This window comes from Fusarium musae, chromosome 3 (genome assembly GCF_019915245.1).
Source record: "Fusarium musae strain F31 chromosome 3, whole genome shotgun sequence".
In the NCBI taxonomy this organism is placed as follows: domain Eukaryota; kingdom Fungi; phylum Ascomycota; class Sordariomycetes; order Hypocreales; family Nectriaceae; genus Fusarium; species Fusarium musae.
The window spans coordinates 4,004,698-4,021,903 of NC_058389.1; the positions used below are offsets into that span (position 1 = coordinate 4,004,698).

The window sequence follows — 17,206 nt, forward strand, 5'->3', positions numbered from 1 at the left end:
TAATGCTCCAGTGCCCAATGGGACTGAGATTTGTTCGTCACTCATTTGAAAAGACTACGCAGATCCATCAACTTTTGCCGAGCTGCCTCCGCCTTGTCTAAGCTCCTGTTTTGGCCGTCCATGCTCAAGCTGGCAAGCTTCATCTTCTTCTCCTGAAGCTCCAGCATCTTCTCTTCGAAACTGTCCCGCATAATGTATCGAACGGTGCGGACAGGACGCTTCTGTCCCAGTCGGTGGACACGATCGATAGCCTGAGCCTCGGCGGCCGGGTTGTATTGCGGTTCCATCACGTATACGCTGTTTCCAGCAGTCAAGTTCAGACCCAGACCACCGGCCATGATTGATACCAAAATCACATGCACAGTGTTGTCCTCGCGGAATCTGTCCATGGCGGTAGTTCGCTGTGTGCGGCTCATACTGCCGTCGAGCCTAGTAAACACGATGCCGTTGGCGTTGAGTGCAAGCTCAATGAGGTCCAGATGAGAAGTCCAGCCTGAGAAAACCACCGATTTGTACGGAGGTTCAGACGGGTTTGCCTCAGTCGCTGCCTTGGACTTCAAAAGATCTTCGATCAAAGCACGAGTCTTTGTATGCGGGCCGCCATACTTGTCGAAATTCTTGACGGCATTTCGTGACTTGGGCTTAGCTGGACCGTCATGCTCCGCGTCCACCTCCCTTCGGTGAAGCTGTACGAAAGCATGTCTCACATAGGCATTACAGACTGGACAATATCCACTGTTCTCGCCCTCTGGCATCAGAGCCCTGGCCCGTTCCTCAAACGTTTTGACGCAGTTTCGGCAAATGACATGGAAACAAGGCGTCATGTAACCCAGAATGTCATCCTGGCCTTCTGTTTCAATATTAGAGCTCTCGTTGGAGCTGATCCTCCTGTTGCATTGAATGCATGCGTCGTTGTTCGTCTCCTGCATCAATGTGAACATCTCATGTGCTTTCTGATCGGAAAGTGCTGGTTTGTCATCATCGTCGTCATCATCAATATCGATTGCCATCTCTGCCGACATTCCCTGCAATGTGTCTAAGTCGGCGTCATTGAGTAAATCCTTTCCATGCGCACAGAGTAGCCGAAGTCGTAGAATTGCTTTGAGAATGTGAATGTAGGTATTACCGCCAAGTGCCTGGCCATTATTAGTTCCAGCGAGCACCTTGACTCGATCCTGAGCATTCTTTGCGAACAAATCGTAGATACTGCGTTCCTCGGGACTGAAATCAAGTCTTACTACAAGGTCCTCTCGAGGAGGCAGGTCGATCTTGTCTTTCAGTCGACGTAGCGTGATTGTGTCTACGAGGATTCGGAGTTTAGGCACAATCTCAGGATCGCATGCCTTGAATGGCTCCACAATGTACCGAAGGAACTTGGTTCGATCGTGGAATGGGTGAAGCCGAAGGAAGGCCAATAAGGCAGCAAGGTCGTCCAACCGGTTCTGCACGGGTGTACCGGTGACGGCCCATCGTCTGTCTGCCTGGAGTCGACAGATGGCCTTGAACTGGAGAGTGCTATGTTCACGAATCATGTGAGCTTCATCCAGCACGATCCTGAACCAGCCAATCTGCTCCAATGGATATTGGCCATCCTTCTTCTTCCGACGAGAACTGAGTTCATTCGATACAGAGCCATAGGTGGTAATCACGAGGTCGAAGTTTGCGAGTCTTGCAGGGTCCTTGATCCTGTTTGGGCCATGGTAGATGTGGTAGTCGAGAGCACCAGGTCGAATGTGTTGCTTGATCTGTTCCTCCCAGTTTGTTACCGTACTGAGAGGACAGACAAGCAAGGTGGTCTTCGCGTTCCTCATCAACGGAGTCAAGGCAAGTGTTGGCTGCTGAGATAGGACCTCGTGCTTCGTCGGTTTCTGCTCGGGCGCTTCTGGCTGGACGGGTGCTTGTCGTTCCCACTCATACGCAGCATCGGTGGATGTCGTGATCAAGGACAAGATGCTGAGTGTTTTACCAAGACCCATCATATCAGCCAGAATTCCGCCCCGAGTTTCAGCTGGCGGTCTGGCCTGATTCTGGCCAGTGATGACGTTGAAGTATATCCGCTGGCCAGCGGGGCCATATTTATCTTGCCAGAAGGAAACCATAGTCTTTTCATATGCCTGTGCCTCGCGGGGCTTTTCTCTGGTCATCATGAAGAACAGACCTTGCTTCTGATGCTTAAGCAGAGGCGTCAGGATATTCTGACTAGGTTCCATCTCTGGCAAATCATCGTTTCGTGTGAGGGAATCGAAGACGCCCATAACTTCTGAACGAATCTCCTCCACGGTTCGGTTGCTGAAGGTGCTGGTATAAGAGGCATTTTGCCCATCGTTAGTAGGCGCAGTAGAATATACCTTTGGAGGTGGGGGACGGTATTCGAGAACATGAGGGTTCTGAACACGAATTCCCTTCTGGACGAGATAAGGGGCCAGCAGCTTCAGGCCAAACTTGCTCAGATGAGCGCCTACGTTCCTAGCGTACTTGAGGGGCCCATACATGACGATGTCGAGGGTATAGGATCGTGAGGTGGGCTGGCCGGGCTCCTCGCCAGCCTTTTTTGGTTGCGGCGGGATTCGGCTGTCCGTTCTCAGGTGAATGTTTGAGTCGAGAAGAGGCGCAACGGCACGAGCACCTTGGTTCTCTACCAGGCCAATGATCTGCCGTGTGTGATCGTAGGCTTGTATCTTTAGCGATGTATCACCTACCTGCCTCTTGAGCACAACTTTGATTGCGGGCTGGTAGTTTGGACCCCAGACACTCTGTTGGGTGCCTGGCTTTGGCGAAGGGACTCGGGTGCAGCCCAATGAAGCCTTAATCATTCCGTAGCACACCTCTTCCTCGCGTGGATCTTGAAGGACTATGTCCTCGTCGTCATTTCCTGGTCGTGTTAGCAACATTGCATAGAGAGACTCTCGACGGGTCTTACCACTAGTCAGATCAACTGTCATGGCTGGTGACGCAGTTGAACTATTGGCTTCTTTGCGCTTGTCTGTAACATATTGACCCAAAATTCCACTTCCGCCCTGTGTTGCTGGAGGAGTCATAAAATTGTGAACACCCTCGCTGTCTTCGGTTCTCCTTCGCTTTGGTTGAGGAACGACAGAGCGATGCTGAACATTATTCGAACGCTCGATGAAGTGGCCTGCACCGTTGAAGCCATTGGCATAACTACTGCCTGGAGTGGATGAGCGACTGGAGGGGCCAGCAGATGGGGTGTCATTAGGACTGGAGAACTGAAACACCATGGAGTTGTTGTGCATGTTCATGTTCATTTGAGGCCTGGGCTGCATTCTCTGAGCTGGGTGACCATGATGAAGAGATGGAGATGGCGAGAATTGGCCCTGCCCGGAGTTTACAAGGTTCGGAGTTGAAACCGCCCTCTGGTTCGGCTGCAGGAGAGCAACTGGATTCCATGGTGGAACACCGTTTGCAGAGTGAGATGGTTGACCTGGATGAAGTTAGCACTGATTCTGATTTTGAGTCTGATTCTTAATCATGATGAGATGCAACAGGATGAAATGGGAGTTTGTTGGTTGGGGAACTGCAAGGAGATTGATTGGAGGAGAGGAGTATACCATTCGTAGCCATCCTTTATGAAGGCCGCAGGTGGCAGGCGGCTACTTGCAGGATGCAGTTCAAGAAGGGTGTTGTGCGGGTTAGTTTCATGAGCAGAGGTACTCGTTCTCATGAGAAGTACCTTATATGCCTAGCAGTTGGGGGGACGAGTGCTCAAAAATGGATAAAAAGAGAGTGCAGAGTGCAGTCAAGAGATGTTTTAAACGATGACGTGCATGCACTCTCAGTTGAACGTTATTGAGGTTGAGGTTGAGTTGAGTTGAGTTGAATGTGAAGAGGCGAGACGATGCAAGGCGATGTGATGCGATGATAAGCCGCCGGCCTCGTTATCAAGGACGGAGGGGGCAAAGAAGAGAAGGAAGAGCTCCAGTTTGTAGAGATGACAGAAGCTGGAGATGAATATTTAGAGAGAAATGATGTGGCCCTTTTCAATGACCAGACTCTAGGAAAAGAGTCAAGATCAAAAGTTGAAGCACCAAAAGATACCTGCTTGATCTTTTAGAGCGCTCGCTGAACTTGGGCTGTACTGTAGATTTGGAAGCACGCCCCCTGGATGGCGCGTGACAAAGCGTGACTTTCACTGGGAGGAGATGGAGATGTAGTGGTCACGCAGCCAAAAGAGCCCACGCTGGGCGCCTAAAACTAAACCAAGACGGGTGAAAGGTGCCCACCTTTATTCTCAACTGCGAGCACATGATCAAAAGAAGGGACGCAATCGAGGCTTTTCCCCTCTCGATTCTGACTACATCTACGGGCTGTTTTATCAGATCTATCTCCTATGGGCCAATAGACGATTAAAGCATCAGGAACAGCCCCAAGCTAGTCGAAAAGATGGTCTCATAACAACCAAGAAACAGCACGTAATTCCTGATAATACAGCCTGAAGCTATCTCGATCCATCCCATATCCCACGACTAACACGAATCAACCATTCACTCGCTCTACCAACATTTGGGTTTCAAAAGCTCCGTACTAATTCTGCATGTGGCCGTTTTGATCCCCGATAACCTTTAAAAATAAATACGTTTAATCATGTGAAAGAGGCCCAAACACAAGCCATTGCTTACTCTCCATTTCAACTAACTAACAAGACCTACTTTACCTATATCCGTGTTCCCTACCATGATCAGTCCGTAATGGATCGATATTCATGATACTGACAGGACAAATAATAATTCTATAATGAATGTTTGTAGGAAGGTGTATCGAACCTTTTGTGAGCTTAAGCAGGGTATAACATAGTATGAGGAATTATGATGAGATCCTCCCACTAATTAAACTAGTTGACGTGTTCTTTAAAAAAAACAATTAGCATCGCCTCTGTTGAGTCCTTGTTTCTACATATCAATAGAGAATTGAGGTCAGATTTGCACCTATAACAGAGTCAGTGAATAAAGTCGAGATATGATGCAGACTGCGCCACCACTAACAATTTACTACACCTCACTTAACTTAACTCGCCCATGAAATTTTTGTGGATGAGCAAACTGCCCCGTCATTCCGCCCACCTTCCTCTTCCTTACTGTTGGATCCCCCGCTGAACCTGCACGTCGGGCAAAGCCTCATCAGCCCTTAATCAACCTCACTCCAAAGGCCATCGCAACGAATCTACAGGGCCTCTCCCCTTGCATCGTTCATTGCACTTCTCCATACCAAATCAGAGCCGTCGAACCGCCCTCGCCATCAGCAGCCATGGATATCACCAAATTCGTCGTCCAAGGCCGCGACCAGGCTCTCCTCTACGGCGACTACTCGACTTATCACAAGAGCTTGTCCAAGAAACTGCTAAGCTGCCGGAAGAAGCTCAACATTGCCACCAGGAATCGCGGAAAGTTTCACGACCATGACAAGGTCACTGCGGAAAAGATCGCAGAGAACCATGAGTAGGCACATTCCGAGAATCGAAATCCAAAAAAAGAAAAAGAAAAGAAAACAAGCCTGACATGGAACCAGATATGTCCATCTACTTCTTCTGACAAGCGAGCGCGCATGGGCTCATACCATGAGCATGAAGTCCGGCCATACGAGCGATACCAAGGGAATCACAGGCCGAACTCGATCGCATATCGCCTCTCGTCTCACCAAGGCCACACGTGCTGCCGACGAGCTTGTCGAGGCCCTCTCCCAAACCGACGTATCTGGCGCTTCCCAAACCGATCTCCTCGAGGCAACCGCATACGCTTCTCTCATCCGTGGTACAGCTGCATTCGAAAAGCAGAGCTGGGAACCGAGTTTGCACAACTATGCAACGGCACGTGTCATCTACAGTGCGCTTGCAACTGCAACCAATGGCGATCTATACAAGGACCTGCTCACCGAAACCATCGATCCGTCTATCCGATACGCCGCCTACCAACTCCAGACACCTCGAACTGTCCCTATTCCCATCATTGCTCGAAAGGCGTTCCCTCAATCTGACTCGAACCTCGTCAAGCAAATCAACGATATCGACCCCACTATTCTCAAATCAGACGAAGCAAAGGCCAAGGATGGAATCGCCAGTGCTGAAGGCGCACCCAAGACCCTGACTTGGAGGTCTCGGGAGGTCAACATCGAGGATGCGCAGATTGCGATGGCATGGGGTGCTGTGCTCGCTGCGAAGGATCGATTGGCCAAGGATCTTGTTGAACCCAAGGGGCGAGGACCTTATGAACTTGCTGGTGCTTATGACGAAATTCTCATGCTCAGCCAGGATGCTGTTGATGCTACTAAGCAGGCAATCGACGAGATGAGGGCTGAGGGCGTGGAACAAGGTGATGCCAGGATGCAGAGTTTGCAAATCACACGCACCGCCGTCAACTTCGAGACGATTAGCTGGAGAATTGGTCGCAGCAGAGTTTTGGCAGGAGAGCACGATGGCGCCCCTGAGGAGTATAACGTGTTGAGGAAACGAAAGGGCAAGCCAGCTCCAGAAGCAGCCAAGCCTGTCAAGGAAGTTCCCACAGGCAAGAAGCTTGCTAAGCTGAAGGAGAAGGTTGCTCTGTATGACGGTATTCTGCAGAACATTGAGTCCATCACAGAACTCCCTGGTGTGGCCAACGATCAGGGGCTGGCTGAACAGATTGCCGCCTACGTAAAGTACTTTGAGGCTCTCAAGTAAGTCATAGCCTTAACTTAGCATTTTCTTATTTTCTAACACAACTTTAGGGCTCTGGCAATTGCTCGTTCACATGCCATCTCCAGCAATCTGGCTGCTGCTCTGGCTCTCATCAACCACGCAGACGGTCTTGTCGATGAGTCTCAGTCAAACATCTCATCTTCTGATGGATCATCGAATCGCACTCCCCTCAATCTGACCGTGTCCGCCGAAGACGTCGAGTATCTCCAAACTCTCCTCAACGGCCAGCTTCAGCGTCACCGAGCTATTGTTCACGCCGATACCCTCCGCAAGAACCACGAGCTGAGCACTTCAGACGCCGTGAAGCAGCCTCTCATCGGAAGTCTGCATCAGTACCCCGTTGGTGGCGTCAACCTGTCGCACATCGTCGAATTCCCCCCAAAGCTTGCCACCATCCCTGTGAAGCCTATCTTCCTCGACGTGGCATGGAACTACATCGATTATCCCAACAAGGCGCCCAAGCAGCAACAGCAACAGCAAGCGGCGGCAGCAGCGCCCGCTCAAGCGGATACACCTGAGAGGACAGAATCACCAGCTCCAGCGAAGAGAGGATGGTTCGGTTTCGGAAGGTCATAGTCAAATATATTCTGCAAAGCGATTTATTGACGTCGTGGATTCCTTAGCACGTTTTCCCCGAATGTCTTATCCACTTTTTGCTAATGGCCGAATTCGTTGTGAAATGTCTTATATATCCATCCCTGTTCTTTGTTGTCGACTAGTTAGTAGTTGCTTGGTCTCATTCTACTCCATTCCTGTACAAGACAGGGCCTTGGTTCTTCGCCGTAGCCTGCTTCGTGACTGATGGGGCCTTGTTTGTTTACTGTTGATAGTCTTGTGATACTCGTAGTGACACTTTCACCCTTCCGTTTTCAACTTCACCTTCGCCTCGACTTGGATCGTGATCGTGAGATGCTTGTTGGGCCTCTACACCAAGCGGTCCAAGCTCTCTGATTTTTCTTAGCCTCACATTCATTTTTTACTCAGGCTCACATTCTCTTTTTTTTGTTCTCTTTTCTTTACTCACTCTCATTAAGTACCTATTAAAGCTGCGCATGATGGCCCAAGACCCATCGTTGGAAGCGCCATCGCGAAGCTGGCATCCCAAGCACACCTCGATACATCCTTACCCAGCGACTATCATCGCCATAATAATCGTTCTAGCCGTCGTATCTCTATTCGTTTCAATTCTCCGTCAACTCCTTGAGCGTCGCCTTTCCCAACGCCGCGGCTGGTTTCTCGACACCACATATCCCCCACCCTCACCAACACCATCGTCATCAGGCGGAAGCAGCAGAAGAAGCCAAAAGAAAAGAAACAATCAAGAAGCGAGACCAGTTTCTGAGGTCGAGATCGAATCTCGCCAGCTTTTGTTTGCGGATACTGCTTTCCGTGGTGAACGAGTACCACTTCGGAATCCTAATGACCGTGGGTCTTTATACGATACTTTCCAGTTGCCAGCACCACATATATCAAGGTTAAAGCCTGCGCGTTCGATGATGGAGTTAAACGGGGGGAGTCCACTAGAGAGTGTGGGGGATAAAGACGGACAGAAGAAGGCGAAAACGATTCACTGGCATGGTGTGAACAGACTTAATACTGCTTGGGGATGGATGTCATGATATAGCACGATCACTGCAATTTCATTAACACCAACATATTTAAAGCCATCACAATCATAAACAGAGGAACGTAAGTACATGAAACATCAAGTCATATTATGTACCATCAAGGTAAACATGTTTTGAGGGGGGATGTGCGATTAGTCTACCTATAGGCAAGTCATGATACAGATATACAACATGATCCCCCATTCCGTGGCATCATCTCAAAAAACAACCAAAGATCTCTCTCAATAGAGGTTTTAAAGCTCCAACGCCAGATCCGCCAACCCTGAAACATAATATGGGTAAAAAAGTGTAAAAGCGGCTAGGCGGGATATGAATACAGTGAAATACAGGACAGGTGAGAGATCTGAGCCGCACAGATCCCTCATCCTCAGATATTGTAACAAGTTTTTATAACACAGAATCAAGACTCTTAAGGCTTGTTCTCATCCTTCTTCTCTCCCTCCTGAGACTGCTCAGAAGATGAAGACTGCTCACCGCTGCTCTCGTTGCGAGCCTTGTGCATCTTGTCGAAGAGGTTCAAGCTGGCAACCTGGAGCTCATCGGTCTTCTCCTTGATCTCAGCGGCAGTGGCAGTGCCCTCACCAGAGAGGTTCTTGGCGACGAACTCACGGAGAGTGGTGATCTTCTCCTTGATAGAGTCGGCCTCAGTCTTGTCGAGCTTGTCAGCATACTCGTTAAGAGCACGCTCGGTATCGTTCAGGACACTGTCAGCACGGTTGGCGGCCTCGATGGCACCCTTGCGCTCCTTGTCGGCCTCAGCGTACTTCTCGGAGTCCTCAACCATCTGCTCAATCTCGCTCTCAGAGAGACCGGAACCGGAAGCAATGGTGATAGACTGGTCCTTGTTGGTGGACTTGTCCTTGGCGTGAACGTGGACGATGGAGTCAGCATCAATGTCGAAGGTAACCTCGACCTGAGGGACACCACGGTGGGCAGGGGGGATACCAACAAGCTGGAAGTTTCCGAGAAGCTTGTTGTCCTTGACGAGCTCACGTTCACCCTGGTATACCTTGATCTCGACAGCAGTCTGGAAATCGGCGGCGGTGGAGAAAACCTGGGACTTCTTGGTGGGGATGGTGGTGTTTCGGTTGATCAGACGGGTGAAGACACCACCGAGGGTCTCAATACCGAGGGACAGAGGGGTGACATCGAGGAGGAGGAGATCCTTGACCTCACCAGAGAGGACAGCACCCTGGATAGCAGCACCAATGGCAACAGCCTCATCGGGGTTGACGGACTTGGCGGGGTCGCGGCCGAAAATGCTCTTGACGGACTCAGCAACCTTGGGCATACGGGTCATACCACCAACGAGGATAACCTCCTGGATCTCCTTAGCCGAGAGGCCAGCATCCTTGAGAGCCTTGCGGACGGGCTCGATGGTGCGGGTGATGAGAGGGTCAACCATCTTCTCAAGCTGAGCTCGGCTGAGCTTCATGTTGATGTGCTTGGGACCGGAGGAGTCGGCAGTGATGAAAGGAAGGTTGATATCGGTAGAGAGGGAAGAAGAAAGCTCGATCTTGGCCTTCTCAGCGGCCTCACGGATACGCTGGATAGCCATGCGGTCACCGGACAGGTCAATGCCAGAGGTCTTCTTGAAGTCCTGGACAAGGTGGCGGACGAGGTGGATATCGAAATCCTCACCACCAAGGTGGGTGTCACCGTTGGTGGACTTGACCTCGAAGACACCGTTCTGGATCTCAAGGATAGAGATATCGAAGGTACCACCACCAAGATCGTAGACAGCGACAACGCGGTCAGCCTCCTTCTCAAGACCGTAGGCAAGGGCGGCGGCAGTAGGCTCGTTGACGACACGTAGAACGTTAAGACCGGCAATTTGACCGGCATCCTTGGTGCTCTGTCGCTGAGAGTCGTTGAAGTAAGCGGGGACGGTGACGACGGCGTTCTTGATGGGCTTGGAGAGGTAGGCCTCGGCGGTCTCCTTCATCTTGTTGAGGATGAAACCACCAATCTGAGAGGGAGAGTAGTTCTGGCCACGAGCAGCGACCCAGGCGTCGCCGTTGGTGTGCTGGACGATCTTGTAAGGGACCTCCTTGATATCACGCTGAACCTCAGCATCCTTGAACTTGCGTCCTATTAATCGCTTGGTAGCGAAGAGGGTGTTCTCTGGGTTGACGACGGCCTGACGCTTGGCAGCGACACCGACAAGTCGCTCGCCATCCTCGGCGAAAGCAACAACTGAAGGAGTGGTTCGGGCACCTAATTGAGCAATGTTTAGTGGTTGTCCGTCAGACGAATTGGCATGTAAAACCAACCTTCGGAGTTTTCAATGATGCGGGGGACCTTGCCCTCCATGATGGCGACGGCAGAGTTGGTGGTACCAAGATCGATACCGATCACGGCACCCTGGACCTTGCCCTCGGACTCAGTGGACTCATAGCGAGCGAACTTGGCAGCCAGAGGAGATCGGGTGAAGGCAGCCGAGCGAGCGGCGAGAGGGGAAGCTCGGGGAAGCTGATGCGATGGTCAGTACAATGCAATGTGGGATGAAGCGATTGCGGTGCAAGAGACACTTACAGCCCTCGACAAGCGCGAAGCCAGCATTTTGATTATGGGTATATGGGTATAGAGTACAGGAAAAGAAAGAGGATAGAGGCGCAAGTCGGAGAGTAGATGGGAGGAGGTGGTGTTTTAGAGGATTGAGTATGAATGGAGATGGTGGAATCGAGAGGAACGAATTTTTTTACTCGAAAAAAGCTCTTTCCCCGGTAGGTCATAGAAGCCAAAGGAAAGAGGCAAGTACCGGGTTGTCTCCACTGAGCCGGCTAGGTTCGGACCATGGTTATTCCTGTGGAGGCCCACTCCGAACCTACGTGAAAGATCTGGTAGAATCAACGGAACGGCTCCCGACAAAGCATATCATGGAAGTCAATTGACCACAGAAGATTTAGAGTATCTAACGACTATCTACGGCTAGATGTAACTTTACACCATGCCTACTCAAACTCCTACGCTTCTCAATTCATGATACAAAACGCCCTCTTCTCTCGACCTTGTATCCCGAGTAGTTATGCGGAGCCAATGGGGATCGGACGCAATGAGAAGACCCGCGCTGCACGCTAATGAGAAGTGCTCCTCTTCCCCCAGAGATGGCTGAGAAAAGCTTCACCACACGTGATGACTGCTTCGGTGTTACCGGAAAAGTAACGGATTTGGCTCGGGCATCTCAAGAAGTTCATAACTCGGGGTCTTGCACGAGGCTGTCTGTCATACGCGAGTCAGCTAGTCTAAGGCAGCTTGATACTGGTGTCATGAGAGAATGCTTTCAGTAAGTATGATAGCTAGCTGCAAGGCTGATGACGGCATGGAGACAGCCTAGACAGCTTATGAGAGAGAGTCAGTGTTCGATGGCTTTACATTTCACCAGTTAACAGTCCCATTCTTTCAAACAGGGGCATAGTATATTCATAGATAAATTTTTCTTATCAGTTCTTGTCCGTTTTCGTTGGCTATCTCCATTGCGATAACCGCCTTCTAATATATCTAGTGGTGACGGGCAGTGATCTAATTCATGATGTTTCATGGCCTGTGCGTATTCTATTAGAGACACCGAGAACTAGCTTCATCTTAGCAGAACCCTGGATTGGGATGTTTTTTCGTAATTACACAATTCCTACTACTAATCGGTAGTGAATAACGATAGTCTGGTGTATCGAGGATATTCAAGTACCTTCAACTCAGGAGAAAAAAGTGATTTAGTTGACACTGAATTGAGCTATACCTGATCTTGGCTGATCATTGAGTTGGGGTCGGTCCTGAAATTATCCCGTAGACCCTCGCCCATTAAATCAGATCAAGCCAGACGTCATTCGCGCATGCAGCCTTCATAACCCACATCAGTAATCGCCCGACTCGGCCAACGACATTTCTTCTATTACGCTCCCGTAACCGTCATTTCACATCGGAAAGCAAATAGACAACTCGATAGTCTCGCACTCCCCATCATCCGCAATCTGCCTGTCGCATTGTTCGCCACAACCGTGCCGCTCGCGTTGCGCCCACTAGCCGCCGGCGATTTCGAGAGCTCGACAACTCATACGCAGGACAAAGCCTCATCGTATCGATATTCAGCCACCGGGTAGCTCGCAATTCTCCGCATTGTCGCTCCCTTTGAGGGGCGGCGTGGTCCAAGATGGCGATAGATGAGAACGAGTATGGCGACCCTCGTAGCCAACGAGCTTATTAATCATGATTGTATCAATACTAACATCGTCCAGCATGTACCCGACCGATGCCCTCGTTTCGAAGCATGCGCGGAAACATTATCGTATCCCCGTGCGCTCGCAGTATGTCATAATTCATCTTGTTGTGGCGCCATTATGCTCATGATATCTCTAGACATTGGCAGTTACGGTCTCTTGTTAGCGCCGAGAAGCAGGATATTGTCTATTTTCCAGGTGGCAATGGCAGTAACCATGTCCAACGGCTGAACACGACAACCCGAGAATGCGAAACCATCAAACTCCTCACCTTTGCGCCTCGGTGCCTCGTCGCCGAGAAAGGATGGCTATGCTGTGGGAGTGAGAGTGGCGACTTCGTCGCAATTCGACTCGACGAAGGAAACGATGATGGACATGGAATTCTATCAGAACTCGATCCAGACACTCGACTTAGCCTAGGACTCGACTCGTCCCGTGATGATCCTATACTCTCTCTTCTGAACCGCGCGAGACGGAATAACAAAACCCTGATCGCGAAAAGCATGAAGTTGGCCAAGGACCGGGTAAACTGCATCACACTTTGGTTCCCGCCAACAAGGATGCCAGCACATGATAAGGCGTATAAAGAGCCTGTGGCGGTATTGGCCAACAACGACCGTACTGTTACACTGGTGAGCCTTAACGATTTTGACCAGAAAGAGAAGACAGAGGCATTGGATATCATCACTTACCCAGACTTCGTGAACCGCGCACTCATCTCTCCAGATGGCCGGCTTCTGATCGCCATTCTCGACGACCCATATCTGTATGTCCATGAGAGAGTTAGGAGCGTTGCAGAATCTCCAGCGACGAGGTCAAGTGAAAGCCCTACATACTCATGGGAACAGACACAGAGAATACTTCTCAAGAGCCAAAAGAAAGACGACAGAACAGATAGTCGAGGAAGCTTTGCCGCCTGTTTTTCTGAATCCGGAGCATATCTCGCTGTTGGGACCCAGCATGGTACCATCTCCATCTTCAATGCCGCACTTCTGGCAAATCCTAATGCCGACCCCCTTATTACAACTTTCCCGTCTTCACGGCCACACAGTGGCCCCGGTGCTATTCGAGATATGGCCTTCTGCCCCGGACCATTCGGAATGCTTGCGTGGACAGAGGACAGAGGCAATGTTGGTATTGCTGATATGAGGAGCAATTTTTATGTTCGTCAAATTGTGAACATCGAAGAACCGGTGTTCGAGCATATCAACATTCCGGACCGAAACACCATTGATCCGCGACTTTTGGATAGCCGCCGCGAGAGAAGAGATGCTGCTCTCGGATCAGGCGCTGCAGAGACCGGGAGACGCCGAGATGTGATCGACAGCCTAAATACTCCTCTGACTGCCAACGAGACACTTGTACTCGAGGCTATGCAGCTTGGCAGGCGTAGTCGTGAAAGAGCTGCTCAGAGAGTGGCGGCGGCTGCAGACGAGAGGGTTACAGGTGGTCCGACTAACTTCTGGGGGGCCAGGTCAGCCCGTCGACCCGTTGGCAGCGATGACAATGAGCGGCCTATGGCTCGGAGGAGCAGTAGCATCGGTCGTGCCATGGGAGAGCTGCTGGGCAGCAATTACAACAGACGTCCAGTGACAAGAACTCCACGTGAAGCCTCCGACACCCCGGAAATTGGAAGAAGGCCAGATCGGTTGATGGAGAGTCTTGGTGAAACAGTGGCCATGCTTCGAGAACAACGGCAGCGCCAAGATTCATCCTACCTCACTGTGCTTGAGATTCTCCAGGCACGAGAGCGAGATAACGACCGCGACCCCGACGATACAACGATCATAGTGCCGCTTATCAACCAGGTAGTGAATCGATGGGAGGATGACCATGGCGTCTTCGAAGTCCCGCCTTCGCCGGACAACACTGCCGGGTTGGCGTGGAGCGAAGATGGTCGCACACTGTAAGTCTGCTTTTGGTCAATCTGTATACGCTTTTGCTAACGTGACGTAGCTTTGTTGGTGCACAGAACGGTATTTACGAGCTCCACGTGGACACTCAGAGCAGGAAGTTCTTCCCGAGCGTTTCGATGAGGTAAAAGGCCAGAATTCAACGAGAGGACGTGAACCTTTGTGCTGGCGCAGGTGGTTTTTAATAGCAGCTTTGGGGTGATATCTTTATTTACCAAAAGTGATGACCAGTGACGACGGTTCAGTATTAGCATGGGCACAGGATACCTTGAGTACATTCCTACCTCTTCTTGACATGGCGTTTGCGATGTTTTATCTCAGTCACATTACATTACCTTTCGATTCTTACATGCTCACTTATAGCTTAGCTGTTATCGATGATAGCTTGAATATTGAAAAGTCAAAATGTCTCTGCAGCAATACGCGAGGTATAGCCAATAAGGTCTTATAATGAGAATAACACAATATAATACTTATTTTTCAGCATATTATATATAAGGCGTTATATACTATGCTAAAAAAACATAATAACTTTAAAAGCAAGTCTTAAAATGATACAGCGCTGCTGCCTTTAACCTTATGATCTAACTGGGGTGAGTAATAGATTGAATCACGTTGCAAGGCAACGCAGAGCAGTATGAGGAACACAAATTGAGGGTAAACACAGCTAATCAACACTTGGGGATAGCTGGAATATGATCCAACGAATTTTAGCTACGAATAAAAAAAATACTACCTGTGCTTTAAAGTGACTTGCTAGACCCGTAGAGCAATTCTTGTACCATCTCAGCGATGGCCAGTGAGCTTGTCAATCCAGGACTTTCGATACCCAATAGATTTACCCAGCCCTGGTATCCCTCTTCTCTCCTGATGACAAAGTCGTGGAACCCTTTGCCTTTGAGGACAGCGTCTTGGCCAGCTAACTTGGGTCGAATACCAGCATAGTCTGCTACCAAAGCTGAGGCGTCAATACCCGGAAGATAACGCTGGATCTCAGTAATAGCCTGCGGCAGTCGTGCTGCGTTGACAGCTAAATCATTAGGATCATCAATCCATTCCACATCCGGGCCGAAACGTAGACGTCCCGCAAGATCAAGCGTCAAATGAGTGCCTAGACCTGCAATGCCAGGTTCTGGAACGGGATATATCAGACGCGAGATCTTGGGCTGAGAAGCAGAATACGAGAAATAGTTGCCCTTGGCATAGTACAGCTCCCGTCGCTTCTCAGAGGGGACGATCATGTTGTGAATAACCGCAGCTCCCAGACCAGCAGCGTTGATGAGTGTCTCAGCCGTGATACTCGACCTCTCACCCGTGGCAGCATCCTTAACATCAATCTCCCAACCTTCACTGCCGGGTTTAGATCCGAGAGGTTTGATGTTCACGACGGGTGAGTTGAGCGCCGAAACACCACCAGCATCCTCAAATAGGCCTTGGAGACACAGCATTAAGCCGTGCGAGTCGACAATACCGGTTGTCGGACTCTCAAGCGCACAAGCAGCATTGACGCCTTCACCGTCTCTCTTGACCTCTTCACCGCTCACCCATCGCGTTGGGACACCGAGGTCGTTCTCGCACAGAGCGTGAATCTTTTCAAGAGTTTCACGCTGTGCGTCGTTTTGAGCAACGATCCATTTGCCCGTGCGGCGATGGCCTATATCATGCTTCTCGCAAAGCTCGTATAGCAGATTCTTACCACGGATGCAGAGCTTCGCTTTCAAGCTTGATGGTCCGTAGTAAATGCCAGCGTGAATAACTTCACTGTTACGCGAGCTTGTCTCTGTGCCAATCGCATTATGACGCTCAATGAGAACAGTTGAGGTATCGTCCCGTTGTGCAAGTTGACGGGCCACGGCAAGCCCAACGACACCGCCACCAATTACCTACTACAATGTCAGGGTCATAGTCTCGAGTTGATTTGAAATACATCGTGGCAACTCAATGGCGTTTGTCCCCCGCTCAATACCTCGTGATCCGGCTACGGGATCGATCGGAGACTGAGGCTCCGGCGCCGGAGCCGGGTCATGATACGGGTCTTATGATGACGATGAAGTGGACTTACAGCATGGGTGAAGTCGGCTCTGGCAGCTGATGTCGAACTGAAGCTATTTCTTTGAATAGTTCGTAGGTTTGTGGGGATTTTACGTGCCAATGGTCGAAGCATTATGGTTGTTGTTGAAGTAGAGTTGGTTGCAAGAGTGGGAGGATCATAGTGTATCGAGAATTCGGCCAAGATGATGCATACACCGAGCTGACCCAACGACGCAACGCAGACGGGGAACAACACAATGCACCGACCAAGACAGTTACAAATTAGAAAGAAAATATAGGGATATACTCTATAAAGGTTTGTATATCTTTTGGTGACACTACAAGTGTGCAGAGAACTGTTGTTGAGCTTCATACCCTACAAGCTACTATCAGACCTAACTTCAGGAAGTCGTAGAACTTCAAGACCTCAATCTTATGATACAAACACACTTTAGCAGGTTGAGGATAAGTCAATAAATAAAATGCTTGAGAAACTTTGGGAAAATTCAATTTTCATCATATTAAGTTCATATGCGACCTTATTCTTCCTCTCGAGTGATCAACTCGTGATAATATACATAGACTGAATCCACAACGCCATGATTTGCGTTGGTTTTAATTGCCGCTAGAAAGCCGGCTCCCATCACTTCCGTCTCGATCGCTTATCAACGCCATAAGATTCAGTGTGCTTCGTGTTCTAAGTATCAGATAACATATGAGCCAGCGCCT

General features: G+C 50.0%; 5 protein-coding genes across 5 annotated transcripts; 2 read left to right on the forward strand and 3 right to left on the reverse strand.

The window, feature by feature from the left end:
* Positions 1-41: 41 nt before the first annotated feature.
* On the reverse strand, positions 42-3,260 carry J7337_004661 (uncharacterized protein; the record flags this gene model as incomplete). The annotated part of the gene is made up of 1 exon (XM_044822353.1): positions 42-3,260. The coding sequence occupies one exon, from the start codon at positions 3,258-3,260 to the stop codon at positions 42-44; it is 3,219 nt and encodes a 1,072-aa protein (XP_044683686.1).
* A 2,002-nt stretch (positions 3,261-5,262) lies between these two features.
* On the forward strand, positions 5,263-7,264 carry J7337_004662 (uncharacterized protein; the record flags this gene model as incomplete). Its single annotated transcript, XM_044822354.1, has 3 exons — positions 5,263-5,453; positions 5,524-6,666; positions 6,718-7,264. 3 exons carry the CDS (start codon positions 5,263-5,265, stop codon positions 7,262-7,264), a joined length of 1,881 nt encoding a protein of 626 aa, XP_044683687.1.
* Positions 7,265-8,725: 1,461 nt separating this feature from the next.
* J7337_004663 (uncharacterized protein) lies at positions 8,726-10,878 on the reverse strand (the record flags this gene model as incomplete). The annotated part of the gene is made up of 3 exons (XM_044822355.1): positions 8,726-10,533; positions 10,590-10,788; positions 10,852-10,878. 3 exons carry the CDS (start codon positions 10,876-10,878, stop codon positions 8,726-8,728), a joined length of 2,034 nt encoding a protein of 677 aa, XP_044683688.1.
* A 1,674-nt stretch (positions 10,879-12,552) lies between these two features.
* J7337_004664 (uncharacterized protein) lies at positions 12,553-14,574 on the forward strand (the record flags this gene model as incomplete). The annotated part of the gene is made up of 3 exons (XM_044822356.1): positions 12,553-12,620; positions 12,673-14,439; positions 14,490-14,574. 3 exons carry the CDS (start codon positions 12,553-12,555, stop codon positions 14,572-14,574), a joined length of 1,920 nt encoding a protein of 639 aa, XP_044683689.1.
* A 615-nt stretch (positions 14,575-15,189) lies between these two features.
* J7337_004665 (uncharacterized protein) lies at positions 15,190-16,610 on the reverse strand (the record flags this gene model as incomplete). Its single annotated transcript, XM_044822357.1, has 2 exons — positions 15,190-16,329; positions 16,509-16,610. The coding sequence occupies 2 exons, from the start codon at positions 16,608-16,610 to the stop codon at positions 15,190-15,192; spliced, it is 1,242 nt and encodes a 413-aa protein (XP_044683690.1).
* Between the last annotated feature and the right edge of the window lie 596 nt (positions 16,611-17,206).